This window comes from Aplidium turbinatum, chromosome 11 (assembly GCF_918807975.1).
Source record: "Aplidium turbinatum chromosome 11, kaAplTurb1.1, whole genome shotgun sequence".
NCBI classification, from domain to species: Eukaryota; Metazoa; Chordata; class Ascidiacea; order Aplousobranchia; family Polyclinidae; genus Aplidium; species Aplidium turbinatum.
Genome location: NC_137482.1, coordinates 23598794 through 23626279, shown reverse-complemented (window position 1 = coordinate 23626279; position 27486 = coordinate 23598794). Strand labels below are relative to the sequence as shown.

Here is a 27486-nt window from a genome sequence, read left to right as displayed (position 1 = left end):
GCAAGAGCACCCAATTTAGATGGTACTTTTACTTCCTGAGGACATAACATGCTGTGGCGGCAGACATGTTTGCCGTAAATTTCGAGGAATGTATTGGATAGCTACAGGACACTTTGACTCTTCAAGCGCATGTCGTTGGTCTGATTTTGCTGCCTTTCAGAGTGACTTTGCTGAAATTTTAAAAACCCTTCCAAACCGTAGCTATAGTTCTCAAATGGTGAAGAATTGTCGAGATAAAATGATTAAATATGACGATCGACATTAAATCTGGTGTGTCTAACGTGAGACTTAATTTGTCCGCCGAGATAGCTGCTCAGACCGAACACGTTTGTCTGCCATCAATGAAATCGAATTTTGACCTATTTTGTCCTCTAAAAAGATTGAGAAAAATTTTGAAATGTTTGCGACAACTCCGATCAGCGACTTTGGCTCTGTTGTATTTTTTTCTCGATCTTTTCAGGGGACAAAACCTGGACTTGTGGCTAATTTAGAGAATTTCAATTGTTATTCAGTCAGAATAAAAAGAACAATTCTTGTTGAAAGTGGCTAAAGTAAAAACTGGTTATTGATGTACCGGTATGTACCTAATTCAATTGTGTGGCATCAAAAAGTGTCTGAATGTCAGTATTTGTTTTTTGTTTCTTTTTGAAAGTTTTAAAATACTAAGCTACTGGTTAGTTAGCTTGTTGAATTGAAATTTGGTCAGAGCTTCACATCATGGCAACGTCGTTGGGTGCAAATCGGTACAATCGTCAAAACTGGGAAGAAGCTGTAAGTAGTCATTTCATTGCAGGATAAAGATAAACAAACAAACAAATTTATCATGTCTAAGAGATGTGAAATGAGGTCAAAAAATTGCCATAATCTGAAATGCATTTTCCCGCCCTGTTGGTTTGATGTGGTAGGAAGCGTAACACTTACAAGACCCATGATTTCGTGCATGTCAAGTGATAGCATTTAGATGTAGGTTTTGAAAGTTTAGTAATGATGTGGTTTTGTGTGTGTATTTAAACCAAATGAACTCTTTATTTAATTTGCACTAGGCTACTGCTTAACCTATCAATAACTATGAGTTGATTAATTAATTACTATTGGTAGAGTACCGGTACTTTATACTTTTTTGATACAAGTCTGCAATGGAGTACATTCAAATCAGAGAGATTTAAATGCTTTCATGCAGGGCCCCACTGTGTTCAATACTTACCCAAATACTTTCTGTAGTCCATGACATTTTGGTAGTACAGGCCATGTGAGTGTGAAATGCAAATAATGGTTCACATTTGTATCATTTCCAAAAACCTTTCTCGTTTTCCAAGGATTTGTGCTTGCTTGCATCTATCGTACATACTACTGACCATGCTATCAAAGGTTGTAAAACTTGCCCTGAATGAAAAATGGTGATTGACTGATTGTCCATTGCACTTTAATCACATTTGTTTACATTTGCAGGATTTCCCTATTCTTTGTCAAACATGTCTGGGAGATAACCCATACATTCGCATGGTATGTATTATAATACATTTTTTTGTAAATACCACATATTTACAACATAAAAAAAGATTAAGATAACTGGTGGCACAACTCACAAGAAACTTATACACTGTTTAAACCAGTGTTTTTCAACCTTTTTTGGCCCAACGCCCCCTTTATAAACTGTCAAATTTTTACCGCCCCCCAACAAAAACGATTAATTATTAATTTGCTGTGCTGTTTACGTTATAATGGAACTCACCAGATTTTGTGATATGCTGAAAATTACTGAATTTAAATTTCAAAAAGATAGCGTTCGTAAACAAAACGGTTGGTCAATAAAATACGATGATGGTGGGAGAGAAATTGTTTGGCTATCGTGCGAGCATGTAGAGTAGATTATCCGGAAAATGATGTGACGATCTTGTAACGCTGAGCGGTAGATGGGTTAACCAGAATGCCCAGATAATCAAAATGCCCCCCCCCCCCCCTTAAGCTGAGATAATCATACTGCCCCCCCTGCAAAATCAAAACGCCCCCGTTGAGAACCACTGGTTTAAACTATAAATTTGTCTTTGACTATTGTGAATAGTCGGAATTTTGTGCAATTTCAACTTTATTGCAGCAATGAAATAAATAAAACATAAAGTCCTTGTGGATGCTAAGAGTGTTCACTTTTTGTTTGTTCATTGTTGTTTCTATCTGAATAAATAGTGTTAAATCTTCTGTTGCTACTTGTTTATGCTTGTAAAAAAGATAAATGTGGTCCCATGCTTGATTCAAGTGTCAGGTATGAGAAGATAAGGTTCTCATTGTTCTAAGCCTTCCGCACTAAGGAGAGTAGGGTGGCCAGTTTCTTTCTCTCAGCCGCCTTTCCTGCAGCAATTATGCCCACCCAATTTATTACACTCTAGGTAGAGGCGGAATGGCCCGCTTCCGTGAGTCCGATCCCTTAACGGGGGATTTTTTCAATTTTATTTTTAAATTATTGGGTACCGTAGCCTAATTATCATTGCCGTTTTAGGCTTAGGGGTTTGGTGTTAGGGTTAGAGGTTAGGAACTCACCGAATCGGACTCACCGAATTGGACTCACCGAATAGTAGCAGACCCAGGTAGAGGTGAGCGGTTTTTTCAACAACCAGCTTAGCCGGGAGTCAAACAAGGTTTGCATAATTGGAAAGCCAGCGCCTTATCCGTTACGCCATCCCACCGCTATGTTTGTAGAAGAAATTAAATTTTTCATCACCATTAACCATAAATTCCTGGGACTTCAAACAATTTTTTCGAACTCTAATGTTGAAAGTTTTGGTGCAAATTTCCTTATTGCAGACACAACACACTTTTGTTTTTGCGACAGTGTTCAACTGTTCATGCTGGTACAAAAGATTTCTTTCCACAAAATTTGTTCATAAAACAATTTTGTTGTGTAGGTGGCTAGGCTATTTAAAGTGAAATGAAATTCTTTACAAAAAAATTTAAATTTGAAGCAATATGAAATTAAGGCAAATGAATTTCAAACTTAAACGACATTTTGTTTTATAACAATGCAAGCCTTAAAGCAGCCGGCGGCCATGACCGCTAAGTAGTGCTTGAATGACCGCCAGTGCTACCTCCTTAGTTGGCCAATTCGGCAGCCGGTTTCTTCTACCTAATTATTTAATTTTGCAATAGAATGATCGTGGATTAACTGTCGAAAATATCTAATATCAAAGAGTGACGCAGAATTAGGTCAGCGCATCGTAATGACCACTGTTGTATTGTGCGGAAACATTTGTTACTGTATAGAAAATATCCAGCTGCAATCACCAGCTATAAGTCTTGTTTGTAATTCCCGAAGTTTATTTTAACAAAGTGTTAATCCAAAGTGCTAATTTCCATCGGTTGGCAATATTGTCGTTTTTATGTAGATTCAATGTTGTCGGACATTGAATCGTTGTTAAAAAGGAGAACTACCCAGACAACAAAATTCGTCATTTTTACCCTGATTTAACGACTGCAATGATAGAATCAATGGCTGGATTTTGTTGTCTGGGTAAGTTAGTTGACATTCGAGGGGAAAACACGTGCCTTCAGAGTTTAGAAATGTTTCCGCTGTGGGTTAGTGACTTCACACCCTAAATGGTGACATCATAACGGTATAAATGGTCAGGTTTTATGAAAGGTGGTATGCAGTTGAAACAATTTACTGAGCAGCGAGCAGTTGAACAATTTAGTGTCGTTAGATGGTCCCGCAATACCGGATTACAATCCCGATAAAGCAGTCATTGCGTGGTACAACGATTCTATAGCAGGACGTCGCCCAGACTTCAACAACACTAAGCGATCATTTTAGCATTGTTGCAAGTTTAATTCTATTTACTTGAGCTATCGTTATTTGTATTTTGGCCTCCAAGCACGCAGATTTGGCCGCCGAGAAGGAGCTCCCGGTAGGCTACGATGGCCGCCGGAAAAAAAAACACGAGTTTTAAGGCCTACAATGTTTCTTCCCAACATACTGTAAATCAGGGTTGTCCAAACTTTATGGGACGCGGGACGCATTCGGCAAGGAAATTAGATCGCGGGCCGCAGTTGACATTTTTCCTCTTATACACTGTCTCACCGTACCAGATGTAAAGTAAAACACGTACATGTGTAAATGAATCTTTATATTTATCATAAAAACATATTGGGGAATAGATTAAAGAAGCTAAGATGTGAATACTACGAATAAGAGAGTTTTGGAAATTTTAAGCAACGTCAGTAGACCAGGAAACCTTAAAAATAACTGACAAGTATGAATAAGAATAAACCATAAATTTATTCGTAAAAAATATTTAAGGAAGTACGTAAAACGGTACAGTTTACTTAAAATTCAGTGAGATGGGTGTGCCTGCATTTTGGAAAGCCAGCTCCTTTGTATCAATGTCAACTGAGGTTAAGGCTAAACGAAGGCAGGCTTCGAGAGATGTTTGTTTAAGTAGATTCCTCTCTTTGGATTTAATCGACTTCATTGCGGAAAATGCTGCTTCACAAAGGTAGGTACTGCCAAACATTGACAGCAAGTGCAATCCAAAACGGCGTAAATTAGGATAATGCTCTTCAGAAAGAAGAGGCCGAAATTGAGTGATTGGCAGTGTAGCTTTGCTTAATAAAAACTGGTCACTTTGCAAGTCACACAATTCAAGCTGCAAATCGTCATCGGCTTCTGATATAGTTATAGTCAGCGGAGCATTGAATACATTGAAGTTTTTTGGATTTAGCCATCAAAAGTGATACATCATAAGAAGCAATGGTTGTAGAAGACGAAGGCTTCACTAGTTGAAACATGTTTTCTTGACGCTTAAGCAGGTTTGATTTGAGATCATTGAGTAGGGCTCGCCGCGCCTCACCAGTGTATTTATCATAGCCAGTGACATGAAGAGTGCTGTAGTGTCGTTGTACATTGTACTCTTTCATAACAGATATCATTTCATTACAAATTAAACATAAAACTTATATGCGGATTTTTATAAATTTACCATTTTAAGGTTGTTTTTCTAGGGTCGGCTTATATGCGAGGATATACGGTAATTTTTAAAAGTTTTCTAGAAGAGGTGGCGGGCCGCATTGAAGGAGGTCGCGGGCCGCATGCGGCCCGCGGGCCAGGCTTTGGACAACCCTGCTGTAAATCATAAACATACAGACTAATAGTAAGTCTGTAAAAAGAATTGATAAAGAACTGCCATTTTGAATCTTACAATGTTTTCTGCATTCTAAAAGACTTTTGTGTTCTATTTTTGTGTCAAACGCACAGCAAAATGGCATTACTGGGACTTTGAAAATTGAAACTAAACATTGAAATGTTTCACCAAGCAAATTGTTTAAACCTGGAACAGCCTTGAGAGGTTTCATGATACACATTATTATGTTTTTGCATTTATATGTAAACTTTTCTTTTTGTCAATCTCAAGAAATCCTAGAATTATGAGGAAATCACAGGAAATTCCAATTTTGGGTTGTTTAAAAATCCAAACCCCATTGTAACTATTGTGCAGATGTTGAAATACTTTCATTTGATATGAATGTTTTGGTACTTGGTGCGTTTGAGTGGTGCGATACGGATGAGTCCAGCTTCATGGGCGAAACACGTGGTTAACTGGTTATTGCTGTCAATTCTTGCTACACTCGACTGTTGAGAAACACATGAATGTTTTATGCTATGTCAACAATTCAAATTGTATTTACATAAAACTGTTCTATTTTCTGTCATTGGTAAAATGTTTGATTTTTAGACTAAAGAGAAATTTGGCAAACAGTGCAAGATATGCGACCGACCTTTCACTGTCTTCCGCTGGTGCCCAGGGGCTCGGATGAGGTTTAAGAAAACGGAAGTGTGTCAAACTTGCTCGAAATTGAAGAACATGTGCCAGACGTGTTTGCTGGACTTAGAATATGGTACGTCATTATGTGTGCTTGGTATAACTTGGAAATGAAATACCTTCGCCAATTCTTGTTACGTTTGTTTGCTACTGTACTTTTATACTGGTCAGTTAATGTAAAAGGAATCATACACCTATGCTTTATATTCAGAACAGGCTTTTACAGCCTGTGCTTCTCTTAAAACTCGCAGAATCTATATTCCTGTTTTCATTTCAGGACTTCCGATCCAAACTCGTGATTACGCGCTGGGTTTAAAGGACAATGTTCCCAAGTCAGACGTTAACAAGGAATTTTACACTCAAAACATGGAGCGAGAGGTACAACATCTTCGTAATGTCAATTATGTAACCAAATTATATCTCCAATGTTTTCAAATGGCTAATAGGCTAGTCTGTATAAAATCTCTATCTCATAGTTGCACTAAAGTTTATTATGCTTGGCAGAGGTTTGTTGAACAATTTGCTTTGTTTTACCTCAAACATTAATAACGAACTTAGAGCACAGAGTATTACTATAATTACCAAATTTTATGCGAAAACAAAATTCGTATGTTCGCCATCTACGGAACCGTGGTCAGAAATTCTAGTACAGGACAGGCAGAGATGTGCTAGATCAGGGTTTTTTTAAGGTTTGGTTTGGGTGACCACTAAGTAGTTTTAAGAGACCGCAAGTGCTTCATTTAAATACCAAAAAATAGCCATAACTACATACAATCAACGCAACATAAAATGAATTATTCGACAAGGCACAGCTTAAATGATTGTGACAGCGACCAAACAGCCTGCCCAACACGGCCGCCAAACAAGTTTGCTGCACAATCAAACAAAGTCTGCTTGTTGGCTTCTGCTTGTTATGTTTCCACACGTAAAAACTGATCATTATGCGCCATAAATCAGAAATAAACATGGACGAGTATCGAAGGTGTACTTCTTTCGTGAATAACTCTTTGATTCAGCTGTTAGCTGTACCTCCACTTATTCTTTTTTCCGGACGTGAACTATTGATCATAGGCTATATTCGTATTATCGACAAGACATAGCGAGAAACAACCATTACTTTTCTACTGTAGTTGCAAGTTTAAATTTTGGGAAACCGCTGGAGAAATTTGGGGGACCGTTTCGGTCCCCCAAAACACCTTAAAAAAAACACTGGGCAAGATCACCAGTATTGGTGATCTTGAGGATCAAGATCACCAAGAATAGGTGTTCTTGAAAATCAAGATCACCAAACTATGTGATCTTGAAGATCAAGATCACTTTTTGTGATCAAGATCACTTTGATCACTTGAAGATCAAGATCACTTGATCACTCATCAAGATCACTTGAAAAAAAATAAAGTTTTTGTTCAATGATGTTGCAGAAATAATTACTATAAGCAACCTGGGTAAAGGTATATAGTTGGTATTGCTAACTTTTACTTTTAACTACTCGATCGCTGGCCTAAGAATTGTAATAAGTTGGTGGCTGTTGCTATTAGGCCTATCAATTGTTGACGTAGTTTGCGTAGAATCGCAACGTCACACCCAAGGCCGAGGTTAATTACAGTAGTTCTGAAAAAGTCGCAAAATTTGCGATTAGTTTTATACTTTTTATTTATAATCAATAAATAAAAATAAACTTTGAACTGCATCATTTTTTACCAAATTTTTGTCTGGATTATGTGGGAGTTTTTATTCGTGTTACTAAGTTGTTTTAACTTTCACTGTATTATGTCAATGTTTATTGCACCAACCTTGATACTGTTGTCTGCTATCAAAAAAGTTCAGAAGTTTGCGGTCAGACAAACCGCTCCATACTCGGACCCTAAGCAAGTCTTGGTCTGCTTGATTTGCTGCAATAAACCACTTTACATGTCCAAAGTCGGCTAGAGTCCAGATTTTTTAACACCGCCATTCTAGACTTTTGAAACATCTAAAATTGGATTAAAGAAAACAAACTTTTTCTTTGAAATTTACACATGGAAATTGTGAACAAAGTTAAAATATTTTTTATTACACGTCAACATAAAGTACACGGAAGTTGACTTCTTTATTATAACCAGCACAGAAAACTTTTTTCAATTTTGAAATGGCAACACTGACCAGATTAGATGGAGACTTTAAATCGTCTTTTGTTGGACACATATCATATTAACAATGGCTTAAAGTTAGTAGTTGCCACTAACTACTTTGTACAGTACGAGTTCTAAAAAAAGATAATTTAGTAGCCTAAGTAAACTTCAATTTTAAAGTGATCTTGATCTTATTGTTCTTTAAGATCAAAAACACCAAAAAAAAAATTGATCTTAGATCAAGATCACCAAAATAAAAGTTTGTGGGGCAATTTCAGGTAAGATCAAGATCACGCCCATCTCTGAGGACAGGTAATTGTAACATTTGCAATTTGGAGAGAATTGTGCTGAACATATGGGACTGGCAACTCTGCAACGTCCCATGCTAACTCTACAATAGGTCCTAGGAATTAAATGCTCATTTTCCACTTCTACTCACCGTTCTACCACAGATCGCAAACACAGACGGCACAGTGGCGGTGGGTGCGGTTGGTAAAGCACAAGCTCCTAGCGATCTTCTGCTCAGGCTGGCGCGTACCACTCCGTACTACAAACGCAATCGCCCTCATATCTGTTCCTTTTGGGTGAAGGGAGAATGCAAGAGAGGGGAGGAATGCCCCTACAGGTTTGGCAAATTTTAACCCACAAAATTTTCTTGCAGTCTACAGTAATTTTCTTGTTAAAAGAGCTAGCTGATGTGTTTTGCTATAATTTGTCATAATCTTTCTATAACGGCATTGTGATGGTAATTGCAGAATAATATAAAGGATACTAGTGCCAAAATTGGTGCCAAATTTTCTTGTGTTGCTCTTGGCATGTCTGTTTGAGCAATGAGCATATGCCACTGCAAGTCATGTTGCTATTAATGCAATACATGAATGCTGAGTGTCACTTGCTCCTTCCAGGCATGAGAAACCAACTGATCCTGATGACCCACTTGCGGATCAGAACATCAAGGATCGTTACTATGGGATCAATGATCCGGTTGCAGAGAAGTTACTCAAGAGAGCCACTGAGGTCATGGAGCAAGAGGCAGTGAAGCCTCCAGAAGATCGGACTATCACTACTCTCTACGTCGGTGGTTTAGGAGACGCCATCACTGAAGAAGATCTCAGGTTAATAATATTGCAAGTTGTTGATTATGTGGATTAATAAAAGAATATTTGATCTTAACAGTTCGTTTTATGATTCCGTTTTAGTTTTACTTCCACTTTTTCACATTGGTATTTTTAGATGTAATGTTTTATCGAATTGTCTCAATCTTAGCCAAGAAATTATTTCCTAATATGAAACCATACTGGGAGCAGTGAAAACATTTATCCAACAAAATTTTCTGAAATGCTGCTTTTAAGATTGGGCAGTTTAAACGATGTTTAATTTTGATGGTAAACTTTAAGAACGCCATGCAACGTAGCAGCTTAGGGCATTGGCGTATTGTCACTGCAGCAATTTTCTAATACACAAGTAGTGGCTCCATAGACATGGCATAGGACTCTGATGCAAGTAGTTTTGTGGAGGAGATATTCCTTCAATAGTGTTAGCTTCGTTGTGTTAAGATTTGTATCAACAGAACGGCTTTTTGCGTTGCTACAACATGAACATCATTGGTTGGCGCGTAGTCATTGATCAGCACATTTGGACTGATATTGAAAATGAGCGCCATAAAAAAAATTCTAATAATCATCACATGCAGCATCATGTACAGTAAAATAACCTCACGCGTTCATTAGAATTTTGTCCTTTCGTCCTTTGTCATTAGAACTTTGTCCTTTCGTCCTTTGTCGCCATCTACCGAGCTGTCTAACCATTGCATTTGTTCACCAGGGGTCACTTCTATCAGTTTGGGGAAGTCCGGTCGATTCATTTGGCTGCCAAGCAAAACTGCGCTTTTGTGCAGTTCACTAAACGCAGCGAAGCGGAACACGCCGCACAGCGCAGCGCGGGAAGGTTGGCTCTGAAAGGAAAGAGGTAAAAAGTATTGGCGAATAGTTGTTTTTTAAGATTTGTTATTTTTGGAATGGCGTAGAGGATAAGGCGTTGGCTATCCAGAACCTGATTCGACTTCCGGCTTGAGCTGCTTGTTGAAAAACACCATTCACCTCTACCCAAGGTGTTACAAATTGAAATTGAGTGAGCATAGTTGCTAAAGGAAAGGCGGCCGAGAGAAAGGTGTTAGCGCCCTACTCTCGTAAGTACCGAAGGCCTAGTTTAATGGGAACCTTATCTTCTCATTTCCCGAAGCTCAGTAACTGAGTATGGGATCTTTACTTATTTTTATGGCTGTGACTGAGCAACTTTTGGTGAGTTAACTCAAGGCGCTACCGAATTGATACATAAGTAACGCTTTTATTTTTGTGTACATCTGGCTTGGAGAATCGGTGTTATGGTGATCTATAAACTCGAAGCACCAACCGTGTAGTTGCTCTTCTGTTGAGGTCGTGGACCCAAGCGCAATTTCAATTCGGTGTCGTTGTAGACATTTCACATCATCCGAAACTAAATTTGGACGAACTGTTGTTTCAGATTGGTAGTTCGTTGGGGGAAATCCCAAGGCAACACCAAGAAGGATTTCAATGAAAAGGGAGAAGGATCCAAGGAGCATTCATTCAATCCTGTTCCTGGACTCCCTGGAGGTTGGTGATCATCAATTTCAACATCTTTTTCATATTTGGCCCATCACTCTCTGATTGAAATCGATCATTCTCAGCAGGGGCAAAATCCACGTTGATTTGTGGTTGACTTTTGTTTCAGCTCTTCCTCTTCCCTCTGAGGTTGGTATGGGATCAAAACCTGGATATTCAGGAAACTTTGTGGAGCCTCCTCCGCCTGGGACTGGTCCGATGATGCGGCCAGGTGGTCCGATGCCACCTGGCATGATGATGAACATGCCTGGCCCACCAGGTCGTGGCATGCCCCCGAGGATGATGATGAACCCACCTCCCCCTGGTGGTGAGTAGATCTAGTTGCTCCATTTTGTATGCCCTCCTGTGTTAGTTGGATCAATGCATGAGTTACCAGCAGTTTATAACATCGCATACTTTCGGTGATACGTTCAAACCATAGCGATTTATTATACACACAGGCCTTGCCAACGTGCGAACTGGAGGCCCTACTGAAGGCCGATGTAATTTTGATTTTGAACTTTTAGCTAAATTTGCTTTAAATCCCATTGAAATGATGGTTTTAAGATTCTTAATTGTGAAAGTGTGATCACTGAATCTCAAATCACTATTAAACCCTTAAGATTACTTTAAGAAGGGACAAAACATTTCCCTATTACCAGTGTTGCCGGGCACTTTTTGGATATTTAGTACAAGTGCTAAAATGTCGTCTATTGTTTGTATGGTAACTATAGCACAAAAGCAGATTTGGACAACTAGATTTTTTAGCTTTTCAAAATTAGATCAGAATTATAATTGGAGCTATTTAAGTTTTTACAATTAAACTAGAATTAGAAATAGAGCTACCCAAGTTTTAAAAAATTAAAGTAGAATTTAAACTAGATTAGAATTAGACACACTTGTCACATAACTTTTGCTATTCGGATAAAAACGCCAAACTATGGATCAAAGTGTCATTCCACCATCACAGCACCAAAACCACTCATAATAGACACTGTGACGTAGGCGAATTATATTAATCGAGTTTTTAACGACTTCATAGCTTGAGCAATGAAATGACAGTATGACACTTTGGTCTTGATCGTTTTGCTGCATTTTCCTTGCATGAGGTTGATAAGGTCGTAGTTTCCTTTCACTTGTTAAAAAATACTGTTGAACAAATTATAATTTTTAGAAATAAATGGAGATTAGATTACAACTACAATTAGAGTGAACAATTTTTTACCAAATTAGATTAGAATTACCGACATCTCGCTCCAATTCATCGGATTATACTAGAATTATGTAGTTGTCCAAGTCTGCACAAAAGTAGCTCAATATGACACAAAATATACACAAAGACTATGTTTATTAACTACGGTACTTCTTCTCAAAGTATTAACTGATGCTAACGATTTTGGCTGCTATAAATCGGTTCCAGTCAAATTTGAAGCTGCACGTTGGCATGGCCTGTGAATATAGGTCGCCATAGTTCAAACCATGATTGTATGTAATATAAAAAAGAAACACACTCATAACATTATTTTGTATGACAGTTTTGTTCTTGTATATCAGTATAATCGCAACTTGCATAAAGTTGAAACATGTGAAGAGTTACTTGTATCCCGTCATAGAACTTATTGTGGAATTGTTGCCTTATAAATCCATACACCTTCCACACTTGGATAAACAGGGTGAAGTTTACAAAATGAAATCATGTCAGACTTGAAATTATTGTTTTAGTTGCAAACGTCAAAAAGTTGCTAATCATCGAAACGATCAATGTACATCGTGTTGTCAGTTAGGTGTCACTAGAGATTTCATTTGTGCGCGTTGGCAAGACCACGTTTGGTGGTGCTTGTTGGCAAGGCCACGTTTGGTGGTGCTTGTTGGCAAGGCCACGTTTGGTGGTGCTTGTTGGCAAGGCCACGTTCGGTGGTGCTTGATTATATAGAAACGGCAAGTCACTAACGTCAACTGGCAGCCCTCCCTAGTCTGTAAGACGTCGGATTGCTTTCACATTTCCATGTCCTATGACAGATTGGGGACGACATTTGACGATCTTGTGAAACTTTTAATGCTCCAATGATCCCATTTTTAATTTAAACATACCATCAACGGTTCGGTACTTCAACGATCACATACTGTAATTATCTGCGCGGCTCAATCAATTGTTTCACGAGCTTGTCTTTATAATACCTCGATGTTTCCTCGTAGGCCGCATCAGACACCCACCTATCAGTGCTTCCACTTTTACAAAGCTAGATTACCACTTGTATTACCACATTTGTCCTCAGATTACCACATTTTTTACTGTGATTTTCTTCCCGATTTTAACCGTATTTCGACTTACTTTTACATTAACAAAGTGGCTATTTTTACCCACTTGTTGCCATGGTTACAATCAGGTATTGCCTGAGTTAGGATTAAAGTTACGTAGGGTTAAGGCAAGGGTTAGACTTAGGAATAAGGTTAGGGTTTTGATCTTTACCCAGAACTAAAAAAAAATTCCAAAATGCAAGTTTTTGGTTTCAACAGCTTTAAACTTTTCTCAAATTAGGACAGAATTTCTTATCTAGCAACGCTATTATTTGGCTATATTTACACTATATAGGCTATCGGTATCGGTAGTGTAAAATAAGGTCTAAAACCACTACCGTAATCAGTTTTTTAACAGTACCGGTTCTTAACAATTATTAAACCGTCCGAAAGAAATAAGCAAAGTACTGTACTTGACACCGCAGCTAGAATCTGAAAGATATCTTGACTATGAATATGATCACATGGTCACCCTACGTTCAAAGTCAAAAGTTAGGACGCATTCCAAAATCAAACTGAAAACAGCGGAACATGCTAGTCGCATGCTATTATAAGTAGTTTTTTGCATATCTGTTCTATTTCGGAAGACAGCAGTTTAAATGCTCTTATTTATTGATAGTATTTTATGTTAAATTTTCAAAATTTATAATTTCCACATTTTGGCAACATTTCCACACAAAATTTCGATATTACCACTAAATTACCACAAATTTTTCATTACCACATTTTTACCACAAGCATGGTGAAAATTCCACAATTGTGGTAATTACCACCAAAGTGAAAGCGCTGCCACCTATGCTAGCAATGGTTCGTACGTGGGCAATGCTTTGCAGTTAGCAATACGATATTAAAGCGACTTAGTGTTTTTAAAAGTATCTTTTATTTTAAGTTTGCGTCTCCTCCTTATTGACGAGGTTATTACGTTTTGTAGAAGCTTAGGAAAACTTAATCAAAAGCTTTTCGCGTCTTGCTTAAAATATATGTTACTCTCAAATGTTTGTCTCAAGTACAAGTGCAGAACATTTATGGTTAATGATTGCTATGAATGGACGGACGCTGTGGCAAGCATTACAGTTAACACTCATTTATGAGAGAACTAATCGCACTAAAACTCCACTATTCAGCATACAGCTCGTGCATTATGGCGAACACCTATCGCTCTTGCATGTCGCACCATGTTGAACCGATCACTCAATTCATCGTAACGTTGTCAGGCGCGATGGGCATGGACATATGGAATTATCTATCGCTTGTTTTGCTCTTGCTGAGGATTGACTAAAAATCGCCATTCTGGAGACTTTTAGGGATCTATTTTGCAACCGTTGAGCGATTTTATATTGTTGTTTATCAACGTGGTAGATAATGCTTTGGGTTCTGCCAATCAACTGTTCTCTGTCGTAACAAGCTAAATTATGACTTTAATCATCAAAAGATATCCGGAAATTGTTTGTTTACGCTGTTTCAACATAGTCAGATTTGAAAAACCATTCTTCAGATTGCACCTAATCATGTCACGCTTGTCTACAAGAATATGCGCGTGCCTGGGATCACAGCCTGCTTAGCTCCATCGTGCGAAGTAGTGCATGGTGATGTCAGGCTTACGTGGTACGACCAGTTCCTATCAGACCTCATGATTGGTCGCTTTTCGTAATTGGAAGGCATTTGGTGTCTGAATGGAACCTCAACCTATTACGGAATGAAATGCGTTTCAGCGTCTTTGTTAATTCGTGTTTATGTTTCTATTTCAATAAGTATTGACACATGGTTACATGTAAAAAAGTTTTACTTGTCACGCCATAAGGAGAATATTTCAGCGTTTTAGAATCTCCGCAATTTATTAAATAACCACCAACATAATTGTTTATCTTTTAGGTTTTCCTGGAGCCCCCCCAAACATGCCGCCAATGCCCATTCATTACCCATCACAGAACCCCCACAGAATGGGTTCTTAAGCGCCACGAGATCAATAATGACACTGGAATTTTCACGATTGCTCCATAATAGCCGTGGAACCGCTGGAATTACGGATATGAGACTCACCTCTTGGCTGTTGCTGAAGAAGTCGAATGCATCTGAGAACAAAGACTTAGCGTGTTTCATCGAATTAAAGTTACTTTCTTCGAAAACTGCTTGTTTTAGGTTTGGTTTTTAATGTAGGTAATGAACTAGTCCGCCACCTGCCACTGGCCTGCTTGGACTTGTACGAAGCAGCAACGTGTGGGAGAGTTCGACTTGCTGCAAAAATGTTGTTTTTGGTTTCCACTGATGTTGATGTCTCACACCCAAAGTAACCCTCCGGTTGAGTGGCGCAAGTTAGCCGATCGCCGTCACTAGGTTTGTCCCGTTTTATGACGTCACTGACTTGGTTGTCTTGTCACCATATTTATCGGTGTTATTTGACGACGTCATATTAACAAATCATTTAATGTTTTTCGAATTGTCGAATTTGTACAAATACAATGCATAAAAATCAGTGGCAAATATTTTGTAATGTGCATTTTTTGAAATAGCCAGGTCAGGAATGACGGATTTAGATTCATGCAAATAGGAGTGAGATTAGTTTTTGTTTAGTAACTCAGTGGGAAAATCTTGAACTGATTGTGAGAATATTTGTTCTCGAAGTTTCTTTGGAAACCAAGTACACTATTTGTTTTAGCTTTCAAACATTGCAATAGGAAAGTATTCGACATTTTTCACATTGATTTTGTCCGTTGCTTTGGGCAAACTAAAGCTAACCATTAATTATGTTATGGCAAAAAAAGCGAGTTTATTTGGAATACTGGAATCCTATGTCAAATATAGATGTATCAGCATCGTTTCTAATGGCATTGAAAAGCCCATTGTGTAAGCCTGCTCTGCGTATAAAAGTTCTTTCAACAACAGTTTCACGCAGGGATGGAGGAGCCATTTTAAAAGTAGATGGGCCCAGAGGCGTAGCAGTCAAAGTCAATCCAACTTCTGGTGGGCTTCGCCCCCCAGACCCCCAATAATTTTGTTGCATTCTTAATACTTGACATTGTTTCTACATTGTGTTTTCATGATTGCCTTGATCGTGCCAACAAGCAAAATTTTTCCGTTTTTGGCCAAAAGAATTTACAAAATTGCTCTATAGCGCTGTACAAAATATGGCAGTGCTCAACAACAAAAAGGCAACAATACACACACAGTAATAATCTGCAGCATTATACAGTACCCTACGTGCATATTTTTAATAAAAAATAAGTGCATATGTAATGATATCATTGTTTTAACCATAGAGACCATAAAAAATAATTACAGTATATTGATTGATAGATTGCTAGACTAATCATACGCAACCACACGCACACGTGCTGCCCATCAATAGTGGGCTCAACAGAAAAGTTTAAAGATTGGATTTCATCATTGAGCTATCAAAGATAATCAAACTACTGTGTATCAAATGAGTGAAGACCTTTTTTTGGAACTCCCTCTTTGATTTGCCGTCTTCCCTATCTTTTCATAGAAATTTGGCTTTCAAAAGTGGGTGGGCCAGGCCCACCCAGAAAATAAAGTACCGTAGGTAACGACTAGAACATCACACGCCCAGGGCGAAAGAGAAAATTGAATTGAGTCCTGTCTTTGTCGTGAGTTACCATGGGGGTGGGGGGAGACAGGTTATACCTGGGACTGGTATATAAGTCCCCCCCACCCCCCTTGGTAACTCATGACAAAGACAGGACTCAATTCAAATTTCTCTTTCGCCCTGGGCTTGTGATGTTCTAGTCTTTTCTAATAAAGTAGGTGGGCCCAGGCCCACGTGGTTCCTCCATGCCTGGTTAAACGCATTGACAAACTTGTTAAAAAGATGAAACGCCAATATCTCACTAAAACTGGTTTCAATAAATACATAAATGTTAGCTAAACAATAAATGCCATTAATTGGCTTACGACAAAAAGTGTTCAATGCCAAACAAGTAATCATTACAGAAAATGTTCATATCTGGCTTCGACACTGGTGTGAGAAGCTATGAATTCATAACGTTCGCGTTTTATCGCTTCTACCTTTTTCTAGACCTTTGCTATGTTGACGTGTAGCCTATTGTTTTCTCTGTGATCATCAGAACAGTGGCGCAGCCAGGAAAAAATTTGGGGGGGGGCAAATATTTGCTGAATTGAAGAGAACGACAAAGTGTTTGATTTAAGACATCGCCACCTTGATGTGCAGTGGCGTATCCTGGTGGCTTGAGCAAGGGGAAGCAATGAAACTGGTGGGGGTTAGAGCGTGGCGAAGGCACGCGTATTCTAGGGGGGTCCGGGGGCATGCTCCCCCGGAAAATTTTTGCAAAATGACACTTAAATAATGGATTATAGCGCTTTCTGGAAACATTTTTAGGGTAATATTTGTATGAAATTTATTAGCAGATAAACAGCTATTAACTTATTAAAGGTAGCTCTTACACACGAACGGGCAAAATCTGCGGCTAAAATTAGAGAACACAAAAAACTCAGCTACACAAAAACCCAACAGAGTAAGCCATTTTGAAATTGCTTCCACAGATTAGTTAAAAGAAACGTAAATCGAGTAAATTTTGCGCGATTTACAATTTGCAAAATTTATTGGTGTCTTTCTGTGTGTCTAAAACAAGTCCTTGGGGTGTTAACAGCCAGATGTCTTGGAAAACGTTATAAACTTCTTCAAATTTTATTATATTTTCAACAAAGGGCTCAACTTTGGAATCCAAACTTTGAAAATTTGAGGGAGGCATGGCCCTTTCCCCCCCCCCCCCCCCCTGGCTACGCCTATGGATCAGAAATAAGAAAAACTGAACTGAATGAATGAATGCCAAGCAAAAAAGCCAAACAGAGCAAATTACATCAAATTCAATTTTCTAAAAACCTCCACATCCTGTTTCACCCTACTCGGGATCATCAGAAATTAGTTCCTTATTCAAATATGTAAAGGATTGCTATAAATTCTACCAGCGAAAATGCAAAGATGCAGAAAAATACTGAGATTTTCCTATTGAATGAAAAACCAGACCTATAGTATTCGAAGTAGCTGAATATGCATTATCAATCTCATGTCAACAATGCTTTAGATGGGCAAACGGGCACCTGCGTGAATGCTTCAGTAAACTAAAAACGGAAGTAACTGTTATAAGACAGTAGCCTACTCCAAACATCTTTAAAATAGCGTTGTGCTGTAGGAAGGAATAGGCTAAGGCAAATAGCCTACCATAGCAGGCTAATACGTTTCAGCAATATTTTTAATTCACAGCTGGTGAGGCTATCGGTTACTTGTTAGAATCGGTTCTACTGCGTGATTTTGTTTTCAGTGGTCTGCGGACTCAAATTTGAGAAGTAAGCTACTGCTCTACAGCAGTCTAGAACGAGATCATTTCAAAGAAGCAAACGTCTTTGCCTCCTTCATGATTTTGATCATTTTTACATTTTTGTCAAGCTTTTATGTTATGCTAAAATGATTAGGATCGAAGCGCCCAAGTGATTTATAATTTCTTATCTGTGAAACCAAATCAGAACAAAGAGAAAGAAGCAAGCGAAGAAAAAAACTTTTATCAAAGCAGTTGTGAAAGTGGTATAGTGAAAGTATACTGTAATGAATACAAAGAAATAGCACCTGGTAGTTTCCCATACTTGCAGCTAGGCTTTTGACGCAGGGTCGGTTAAGGAGATTGACAGAGTAAAGTTTCCGACTGTTGAAGTGTCGTTGCCGGGAAGCTATTCCATTCATTAGGTGCCTCTAAATGGAAAGCAGTCCTTAGAATGTGTTGCTCAAGCGCACACCCCGAGAATCAAACCAGCGCCGCTTAATTTTGAAGCTTTTTTGTTCACAAGTCATGCGCCAACAAACTGAGCTATTGGGCGGATTGTCATCTGTGAATAAAAATCATGAAAAGGGAAAGAAACTTTCATAAAGTCAGTTGTGAGAGTAGTAGGCTACAGTGAAAGCATAATAATAAAATCAATGCAAAAAAATAACACTATGAAAAATTGACTTCCATAACAGGCAACAAGTTTATTTTTAATCGATACAAAAATTTCCTTTTAAAATATTTCCTTTTGGCCAATGGCAGCCAAAACCAGAATAATTAATTATCATTTCTTTGAAAATGCTCAAGGCCTGTAATTTGTCTTAACGTCCTGTGCATATGTGCAGCGGCCTGCAGAAACGCCAAGTTTCCATCAAAATTTTAACATTAACAACAATTAATTACCTTCGTAAGAGATTTCACACCATTTAAGGTTGAAGCAGTTTGTCTGATGCATCGACATTCAGTAGCCCAGTTAGTTTTCTGTGCAAAATTTTCAGAATAGTCTTAAATTGTCTTGGTGGTATCTCAGATTTTTTATAGACCTACCTGTGATTGTCTTACTTTTGAGAGAAAAAAAAAACTTTTGTCAGTATCGGATCCATTGCTAACTGGCGGTACGGGCTAATTTGTTACATTTTGCAGACATTTCCAGATTTAGTAAACTTTTATTAATTATCTCAATGAAATATTCTAAAAATAATATGTTTTACGTCATTTTTACTGTCTTCCCCAGGTGACAAATTGGGTTTTGAATTGTAACAATGCAAACGTTCCAATTAAAAAAAGCTGTCAGGGGATATGGTTGGGCATGCCATCCAGAAAATTAAAAAAATAAATTACCGTGTTTTGATCACTTTTTGCATATTTTGTGCTCCAATATTCTTCCTTTCATTAAAATCAGACATTTTATTTAACTAAAGTCAGTAATTTAAAACTTAGATTTTTGCAGAAGTTATAGCCACAAGGTTTAGTTTAAAATTGAAGCCAACTTTCCAATCAGCTTTTCATGTTTACAACGAGTTCAATCGCTTACTTGTTGAGATTTTGCTTGGTCTTATATAGCCTGATAGCGATACATCTTACCACATCCTAGGTACACAAGGCACGTTTCACCTCTTACTTCCATTAACACTGGTTAAGTTAACTTAATTCTTGACTAGTTGTGTGAGCAGTTTATTTTATTTTGAATTATTACATTATTTTCTCAGTTAGGCTGGTTTGGTTTTTGAATCTTTATCCTCGGACTGACAAAGCCTTGATTGGTTATTCCTGGTAGTTTCGCATACTTGTAGAGGCTCTTGACGCAGGGCCGGTTACCAAGATTGGCAGAGTGAAGTTTTCCGATTGTTGAAGTATTGTTGTCGGGGAATTATTCCATTGACTGGGTGCCGCTGAATGGAGAACAGCCCTGAAATGCGTTGTTCAGGCGCACACCGCGAGAGTCGAACCAGCGCCGCTTGATTTTGATCCGGACGCTTAACCACTGAGCTAACGGGGCGGACATTGGCCATTGCAAGGCACAAAAGTGCACACCTTTCATATCTATGCTGAAAATACTCGATAACTATGGCGCTGGTTTGGTTTATGGGATTGAGTAAACGAGACAATTTTGTAGAAACTGAGAAAAATACAAATTTTATTCGATTTTTGGGGGCACGTGACTAAGTGCCTCCTCTCCTAGATCTGCTGCTGTTTGTTGCATTCCCTGGTTATTTTGGCAACAAAAATTTGGGAAAGTGTCATAAAAGCGACCCAATTATAATATTGTTTATTAGGCGTGATAATGACTGATGCGTCAGCAGCATTGGTTCTATTTGCAAAATGTAAAACAGTAGAAACCTAAAGACCTTATCGTGCATAGTAGAAACCTTTTTACCATCTTGGAAAAATCCAACTAACGTTAATTCTATTCAATCAATTGCATCTGTTGCGAGCGACTTATATTGAAATGTATTGTGGCAATGGTTTGGTGGTTTCCTCAAAGCTTTACAATAAAGTCGCACACGATCACACGTGAATAGCTTTCCTTAAATTGTATAACCTGTATGCAAATGATTTTGGATCAACTAGGCCTGCCGCGCATACTTCTCAACAGAAACATGGGCTAATGAAGTAATGCTATAAATTAATTAAGCATTATTAAAGTAAGCTATAAAATAAAAAAACCAAACTTATAATCAGTTCGTTTAGTAGTAGAAGCGGTGACTCAACGTCTCACACGAAAGATGTCTGTGCTATGACGTCACTATTGAATGGCAGCAGGTTCCACAAAATGCAAGTTTTATTGGCTTTTAATGCAATTATCACAGTCTAGAAATTGTGGTCACTGCGGTGATGTACAAAACTTTATTGTAGTTTTAAAGGCTGTTGCAATTTGAAAAGATAGAAGTTGACAGCCAACATAATCGACTTGCAAACAGGTCTGCACTGTCAATCGCATAAAGCAAAGAAAAGATGACCATATAAATGTTGATATTTGGAGTATTTTCAATATGCATGAGGACTTAGAGGTATGCTACCAGGGCCGTTGAGAGGGACCAGTGCTAACAAGTCGTTTTGGCCCCACAAGCAAGACATTTGTAAAGAAAACTCAGGACTCCAGAGCATCAGCAATGTTGCCTTCGTTTCAGGCTTCAAACAGCGCAACTCTCTCATTTGAAGCTTAGATCACGTCGTTAAGCGTTGCGTACAATCGCTGAAAACAAACAAACAATTTTCAACCAGTGTTTGGTGGAAGATCGTTTGGTGTTCCCAAAAAAGTTTTTGATGTTCGTTTTCGTCTATTGCGCAATGTTCGTTTCCATCTATTGCGCAATGTAGCCTACTATTGTCGTCGCGCATAGGCACTAAAACATAATACTGAGAATGAAAAAAATATATGTTAGTTTGCTAAATTAATCAACTGTAATGATTTTGTGTGGACTTAGCGTTAGTTTGCTATTACTTTTTACTGTTATGCTTTAACACGATATAATTTTATTGCGGTTCCACAAGATTTTTTCAATGTAAAATCTGTTCCTAGGCGCAACAAAACAGATAGAAACGCAGTGGCATAGACCTTTGGCTACAACTAATAACTTCGCATCAATATGGTCAATAAATGATGCAGATATCACAGAAATTCTCCAATAGCAACTCTATTTTACTCGAACTTTTTCAATGCAAACGTAACTTAAAAATCTTTCTGTTAAGTCTAATGTAATCTCTAAAAAGTTAAGATTGCAATCTGCAATAAAAAATAAGTTATTACGTTTAGAAAATAGACATAAAGCGACAGCAGAGTCACGTAATAATGATTTGTAAAATAATACAAACGTTTCAATTAATCACCGTGTTTCCCAAATAGAACGTGTACGATTAATCACGTATGCTTAATGTTGATTGAAGAAGTGCTTAGGGAAGCGCTTTGCCTTATATTGGGACTGCTGGCAGTCACAATTCAGTCTAGTCACCATTGGTATGGCCAGGTGACAACAACATGATATTGCACGAGGGGTGAATGAAGAGTTAACACACAAAACACTGCTTTAAATCTACAGAATGATCCTTCAGGTTAAGGAAGTTTGTCATTGCGAACCAAGTTCTTTCACGCCGGCACGTAGCCTAAGCATGGTGAGTTTAGATTTCAACCAAAGAAGTGTTATGATTGCGACAAATGTAATAAACTTCAAAAGTATCACTAACACATATTTTTAATCAGCGCCAGGCGGTAGAGAAAGTAGGTAGAGAAGCAGTCTGTATTACAACTTAGAATTCATTCTTTCAATCTTACATTTTAAAAAGGAATTTTGCTTTGGTAGAATCTGTAGTGTACCTAACTTGAGGAGCACTCAATGCGTTTCTACCTTTACTAAAGTGGAAATTTATTCAGTATTCTTGTAATCTAAATCACTCGTTTCTTCTGTTCACTTCCAGGCTTCTTTCTTGCGGATCTTGTAAAATGTAAATCTACATTTGAATGGCGACTTGGATCTGTTGTCTTTGATGTTACATTTTTAGGTGACCACCATGTTGTTAAAAACATCTCTTTTTCTTGTAATTGAAAACTGTACCAATTGTGTTCTTTTTTGCATAACGCAATGAGAATAAGTCGGGTAATAATGTGATGACATCGTAAACTTGGTATAAAATTAAAAATGAGCCCTGTTGCTAAAAGACTTTAGCAATTGTAGAGCCAAAATAAATAAATCCATAACATTATGTAAATAACGTTATAAATAAAAAAAAATAAATATCATATAATGAAACAACTTACAGTAGTTTGATATGTTTGCTTTCTATAGTTATCTGTTTAAGGTTTTTGTAAATACTTTCAAATGTCACATGTGTTGGTAGCTTGGTTAATTATTGGTTGTCTTTCTAATGAAATTAACGCGAACGTCAACAAGGACTCGTTTCAATGCAAGTCCGATGGGAGTTTTATAAACAGCCGCTTGGTGTGCTCGGGTTCTTCTCAATGTGATGACTGCAGCGACGAGATGAACTGCACAGGAACAGAAGTATTCGGGGAAAAGGACTTTCCCCAAATGTCGTGCAACTCTAAAACTAAGGCTTGTTTTTCTGAAAACCAAAAGTGTAATTCAAGAGATGAATGCGGAAACTGTTTCGACGAATATGACTGTAATCCTCCAACTGTGTTCCACTGTCAAAATGGAGGAAGTTGCATTGCAATTGACTCTGTGTGCGATGGTATCAAAGAATGTCCGGATGCTTCAGATGAACGAACAATAGGATTTGGCTTTAAGTGTCCATCCTATGAAGACAGCAGAGGGGCCTCAAACCGCTGCATATTCCCGCAGTCATTTCTGCATCATTACAATGCAAATCGTACAGCCAGGTGTGCGGATAAAGGCGATGACTGTTTTGATGTAAATGGCTTTTTAAACACAAGCAGATGTTGGCCGTGTTTAGATGGAACAATTATACACAGGCAGCAAGTTCGAGATAACGTGTTTGATTGCCCAGATTTGTCAGATGAGTGTCTTGCCATCAATAAAAAAAATCAAGAGATAATTTTGTTTTGTGAATCGCTCTTGTCAAAAAAAGACTGTGCTTTTAATGAGGTTTCTTGTATAAAAGAAAAAAAAGAGACATGCATTGCGGTGTCTCAAATTTGCGACGGGATAATTGACTGCGATAATAACATGGATGAATATTTTTGCTCAAGATTATCAAACTGTTCAGAACCCAAGCCCGATGAATATTCATGTTCAAGGTAAGACTTGCTGTTCATTCCGTTAACTTGTAGCACATACAACCATTTGTATGTGCTATAAGGAAAACAAAATTAAAGCTTTTTTCAATCAAATTAAATCATATCATTTTTATGTGTCTTGTCGCTTGAAAGTGATTAAGCTGGTTTGTAACCGCGTTTTAAACTCAATCGTTTGTGTTTTTGATGTTTAATCTTCTGATCGGCCAAATAATCTATTGTTGGTTGTGGAGCCAATGATATAATTTTGCAATATGAACTGGCTTGACACAGGCTAAACTCAAACTTCATACATGACAGTGATGGCGGAGTGGGACGGAAATGCGACGGAAAAGTGGATTGTTTAGCAGCGGAAGATGAGTGCAATAATAATTGCACGAGTGAGTACTCAGCGCCGTGGCTATTGTTACAACTGTTTTATAGAAACGTTAACAACAAAACGTTTTGAAGAGTTTTTCTTGTTCTTGAGGTGGAACAATTTTTTTGTTGTAGCTTACTAAAATATGTTTGAAATAAAATCCGTTTTATCTCATATTTTTCAAACACATCACCTGAGTTAAATGTTGGTGGTTAACTTTCTGTTAAGTTTGATCATCGCAATGTTAGTTGTGTGGTAGGCGGTAATGAACTTCTTTTCAGATAGCAAAATTCCTCATTTTTTTATTGATTCAACGTCTGCACACTAATTCGTTGTCTGGGTTGTAACCAGGGCCTCTGAGAGAAATTTTCACTAGGGGTACGAAGAGTCATTCCGGGCCCCCCTCTCACTCCGGGCCCCCTTTGTCTTGGGCAAAACGTGTGATGTTTGCTTAGGCGTATTGCACACTAGAGATGCAGCAAACCGAAAATTTTTATCCGCACACCGCACCGCAACTGACTCATCTATCCGCGCACCGCACCGCACACCGCAAATTATCTGGAACTTTGACACTGCACCGCACCGCACACCGCAAATTACAAAATTTTTACAAAATATTTTAACGCGTTATTTTTTAGAAAGTCAATTATAGCAAAAAGCACCCATGGCATATACAGTAACTGGTAACCTACCAGTAGCCTAATAGTTGTGCACTAATTGGCTAGGCTAACCAAATCATATTCTCTTATCAGCAATGCATCTAAGTTCTAAGACATAATACAAACTAAGACAAATAGAATGTTCCTGGATCCAGTATCAGAACTTTTGAACACTTTTTGCAAGCAATAATGCAATTTTAATGTCAGTGGCTATATGAACTACGGTACGGTACACACACAAGAGTAAAACTTATAGCGTGAACTCACTGGGCTAACTGTTATAGTAACTAATGCGGTAGTTGCGCTAAGCTTATAGCCTGGTAACTGGGAGCTGCGCTTATCAGCTAGGCTATTAACCAAAAACATTCGTACAGCTGCCCTGACAAGCCAGCCCCAAAACCCTGCAAACTGCAAGCCATTTGCAATTTGCATTTGCTTCATGCTTGCATAGCTTTCCAGCTTAGGGTTTCCGAAGGAAAAAAAACTGATCCGTGTTTCCAATTTTAATTTGAAGTTTGATAACTGATTTTCTTTGAAAGTTTACGTTTACGAAAGTTTAATTTCTTGAAAGTTTACGTTTACAAAAGTTTAATTTCTTCAAAGTTTACGCGGCAAGCGGCGCGGCGCGGCTTTGTCATTTCAACCTTCCACGCGGCGCGGCGCGGCACGCGGCGAAAAAGTCAAAAGCGGCCGCGTACGCGGCACGGCGCGGCGCGGCTTGCATCACTATTGCACACCATACAACATTTTACTGCAGAATTGGATATTTGTGTGCAATAATAGTATCAAGCTGCAATAAAACTATTCTTTAATTTTAATAGGCTATGCACAATAACACTGAATATGAAAAAGGATAAATATGTCATTTCCCGCGTGTGATATAGGCCTACCCCGTAGCCGGTCGTTTGGTCGACAGTACATTTGGTCAACAAGACATTTGGTCGACAGGACATTTGGGTTAGGGTTAGGTTAAGTTTAGGCTAGGTTAGGGTTAAGGTTAGTTAACTAACCCTAAAAAGAATCGTTCTGTCGACCTAACGTCCTGTCGACCAAATGTCTTGTCGACCAAATGTCTGTCGACCAAACATCCTGTCAACCAAATGACCGGGTACCGGCCTACCTTGCCCTGCTGCCAGATAAGATAAGACTGAGCATCATAAAATACAAGTTTACAACAACAGAGAATGGCATTGGCCTACCCTAGATTAAATTCTATCCCATGCATCTGAATAATGACATAATGTAAGGTTTAAGTCGCCCCGATAGCTCAGTTGGATAGCGCGTGACTTCGTGAACGAAGAAGCTTCAAGATCAAGCGTTGCTGGTTCGACTTTCGGGGTGTGCGCTTGAGCAACGCATTCCAAGGACTGCTCTTCATTTAGTGGCACCTAATGAATGTAATAATTCCCAGGTAACAAGACTTCAACAATCGGAAATTTTACTCTGCCAATCTCCGTAACCGGTCATGCTTCAAGAGCCTCTACAAGTATGCGAAACAACCAGGAATAGCCTATTAAGGCTTTGTCAGTCCGAGGATAAAGATTCAAAACCAAGTTTACCCCCTTTTTCAAATAGTTTTAAAAAAAACACAAAAAAGCCCAAAAACACCCGGGCATTAAAAAAAACTAGCGGTTTTGTTATTTTAAACAAAAATCCAGGGTTTTTCTCAACCCTGCTTTTGCTACACTATGCCCCTCCCCCCCAGGACAGGAGAATAACCAACTTTTGTGATTTAATTTAGGGTGTTTTTAACAGAACATGTTTGCACATAAGGCATTAAGTCACCACTTTAGACACCTAATTTTTTTTCGGGCTCTTTTGCTACATTACGGCCCCCAAGGACTAACGAATAACAACATTTATGCTTGAATTTAGTCGTTTAGGATGGTTTTAACCAAACATTTTTGCGCGTAAACTATAAAATCACAATTTCGGGCCCCCCAACAACCACAGGCCTGGGCCCTCAAGAGTACGCCGTACCCTCCGTACCCCCCTCTCGTAGGCCCTGGTTGTAACCAATGCTGCTTGATGACACTTCTGAAAGACATCACAACTAAACGTCCTCATTTATTTTTCATGTTTTTATTTGAAATTATTTGAATTAGTACATTTTTTAGTCAGTTCTTAAAAGTCAAAATGCTGCCCACAGATCTAAAATCTAAAAACAGATGAAAGGTCATCAAAGTTTCATCGAAGAAAATCATGAGGGAATTGAAAGACAATGCAAAATTTAGAAAAAAATGTTTGATTGCCTATAACACAGAGATGAGTTCATCCGTTTGCGATCGTAGTTGTTGTTAAAAAAGGGAGCGATGTAGACCTTACCATAAAATAAAATATGCTCTTTATTAGCTTCAGAAAGTAGTTTTCTGTTTTGTTTTGAAACAGATGAACTTGAGTACTGCCAGTTTATTAATCTTGGACATGTCGACCTATCCGATGCCAACACCAGTTGTCCGGAACGTCTTTTTCCTCGGCAATTCTGCGACACGATAAATGATTGTGCAGATGGGTATGACGAAAGACATTGCCGCTACTTAAGATCTTGTGATCCAGCTAACTCGTCTGCTGGCACTTATGACGTCACCTGCAATGTAGACAGGTATGAGTGAAATGTTTGATCTA

General features: G+C 38.3%; 1 protein-coding gene across 2 annotated transcripts; it reads left to right on the top strand.

The window, feature by feature from the left end:
• The first annotated feature begins 649 nt into the window (after positions 1-649).
• On the top strand, positions 650-15312 carry LOC145779600 (pre-mRNA-splicing factor RBM22-like). Of its 2 annotated transcripts, none has more exons than XM_082591231.1 (10): positions 650-771; positions 1450-1503; positions 5721-5883; positions 6085-6185; positions 8371-8543; positions 8824-9033; positions 9743-9886; positions 10442-10551; positions 10670-10819; positions 14710-15312. In XM_082591231.1, exons 1-10 carry the CDS (start codon positions 718-720, stop codon positions 14787-14789), a joined length of 1239 nt encoding a protein of 412 aa, XP_082447357.1. In that variant the 5' UTR covers positions 650-717; the 3' UTR covers positions 14790-15312. The 2 variants fall into 2 exon arrangements, with proteins under 2 accessions (XP_082447357.1, XP_082447356.1); XM_082591230.1 differs by having other exon boundaries at positions 10670-10867.
• The last annotated feature ends 12174 nt before the right edge of the window (positions 15313-27486 follow it).

Coding starts and splice junctions, on each gene's coding strand:
- LOC145779600 (XM_082591230.1), top strand. CDS start 718: ATGGCAACGTCGTTGGGTGCAAATCGGTACAATCGTCAAAACTGGGAA. Junction 6,186..8,370: donor CTCAAAACATGGAGCGAGAG/GTACAACATCTT, acceptor GTTCTACCACAG/ATCGCAAACACAGACGGCAC. Junction 10,552..10,669: donor TGTTCCTGGACTCCCTGGAG/GTTGGTGATCAT, acceptor CTTTTGTTTCAG/CTCTTCCTCTTCCCTCTGAG.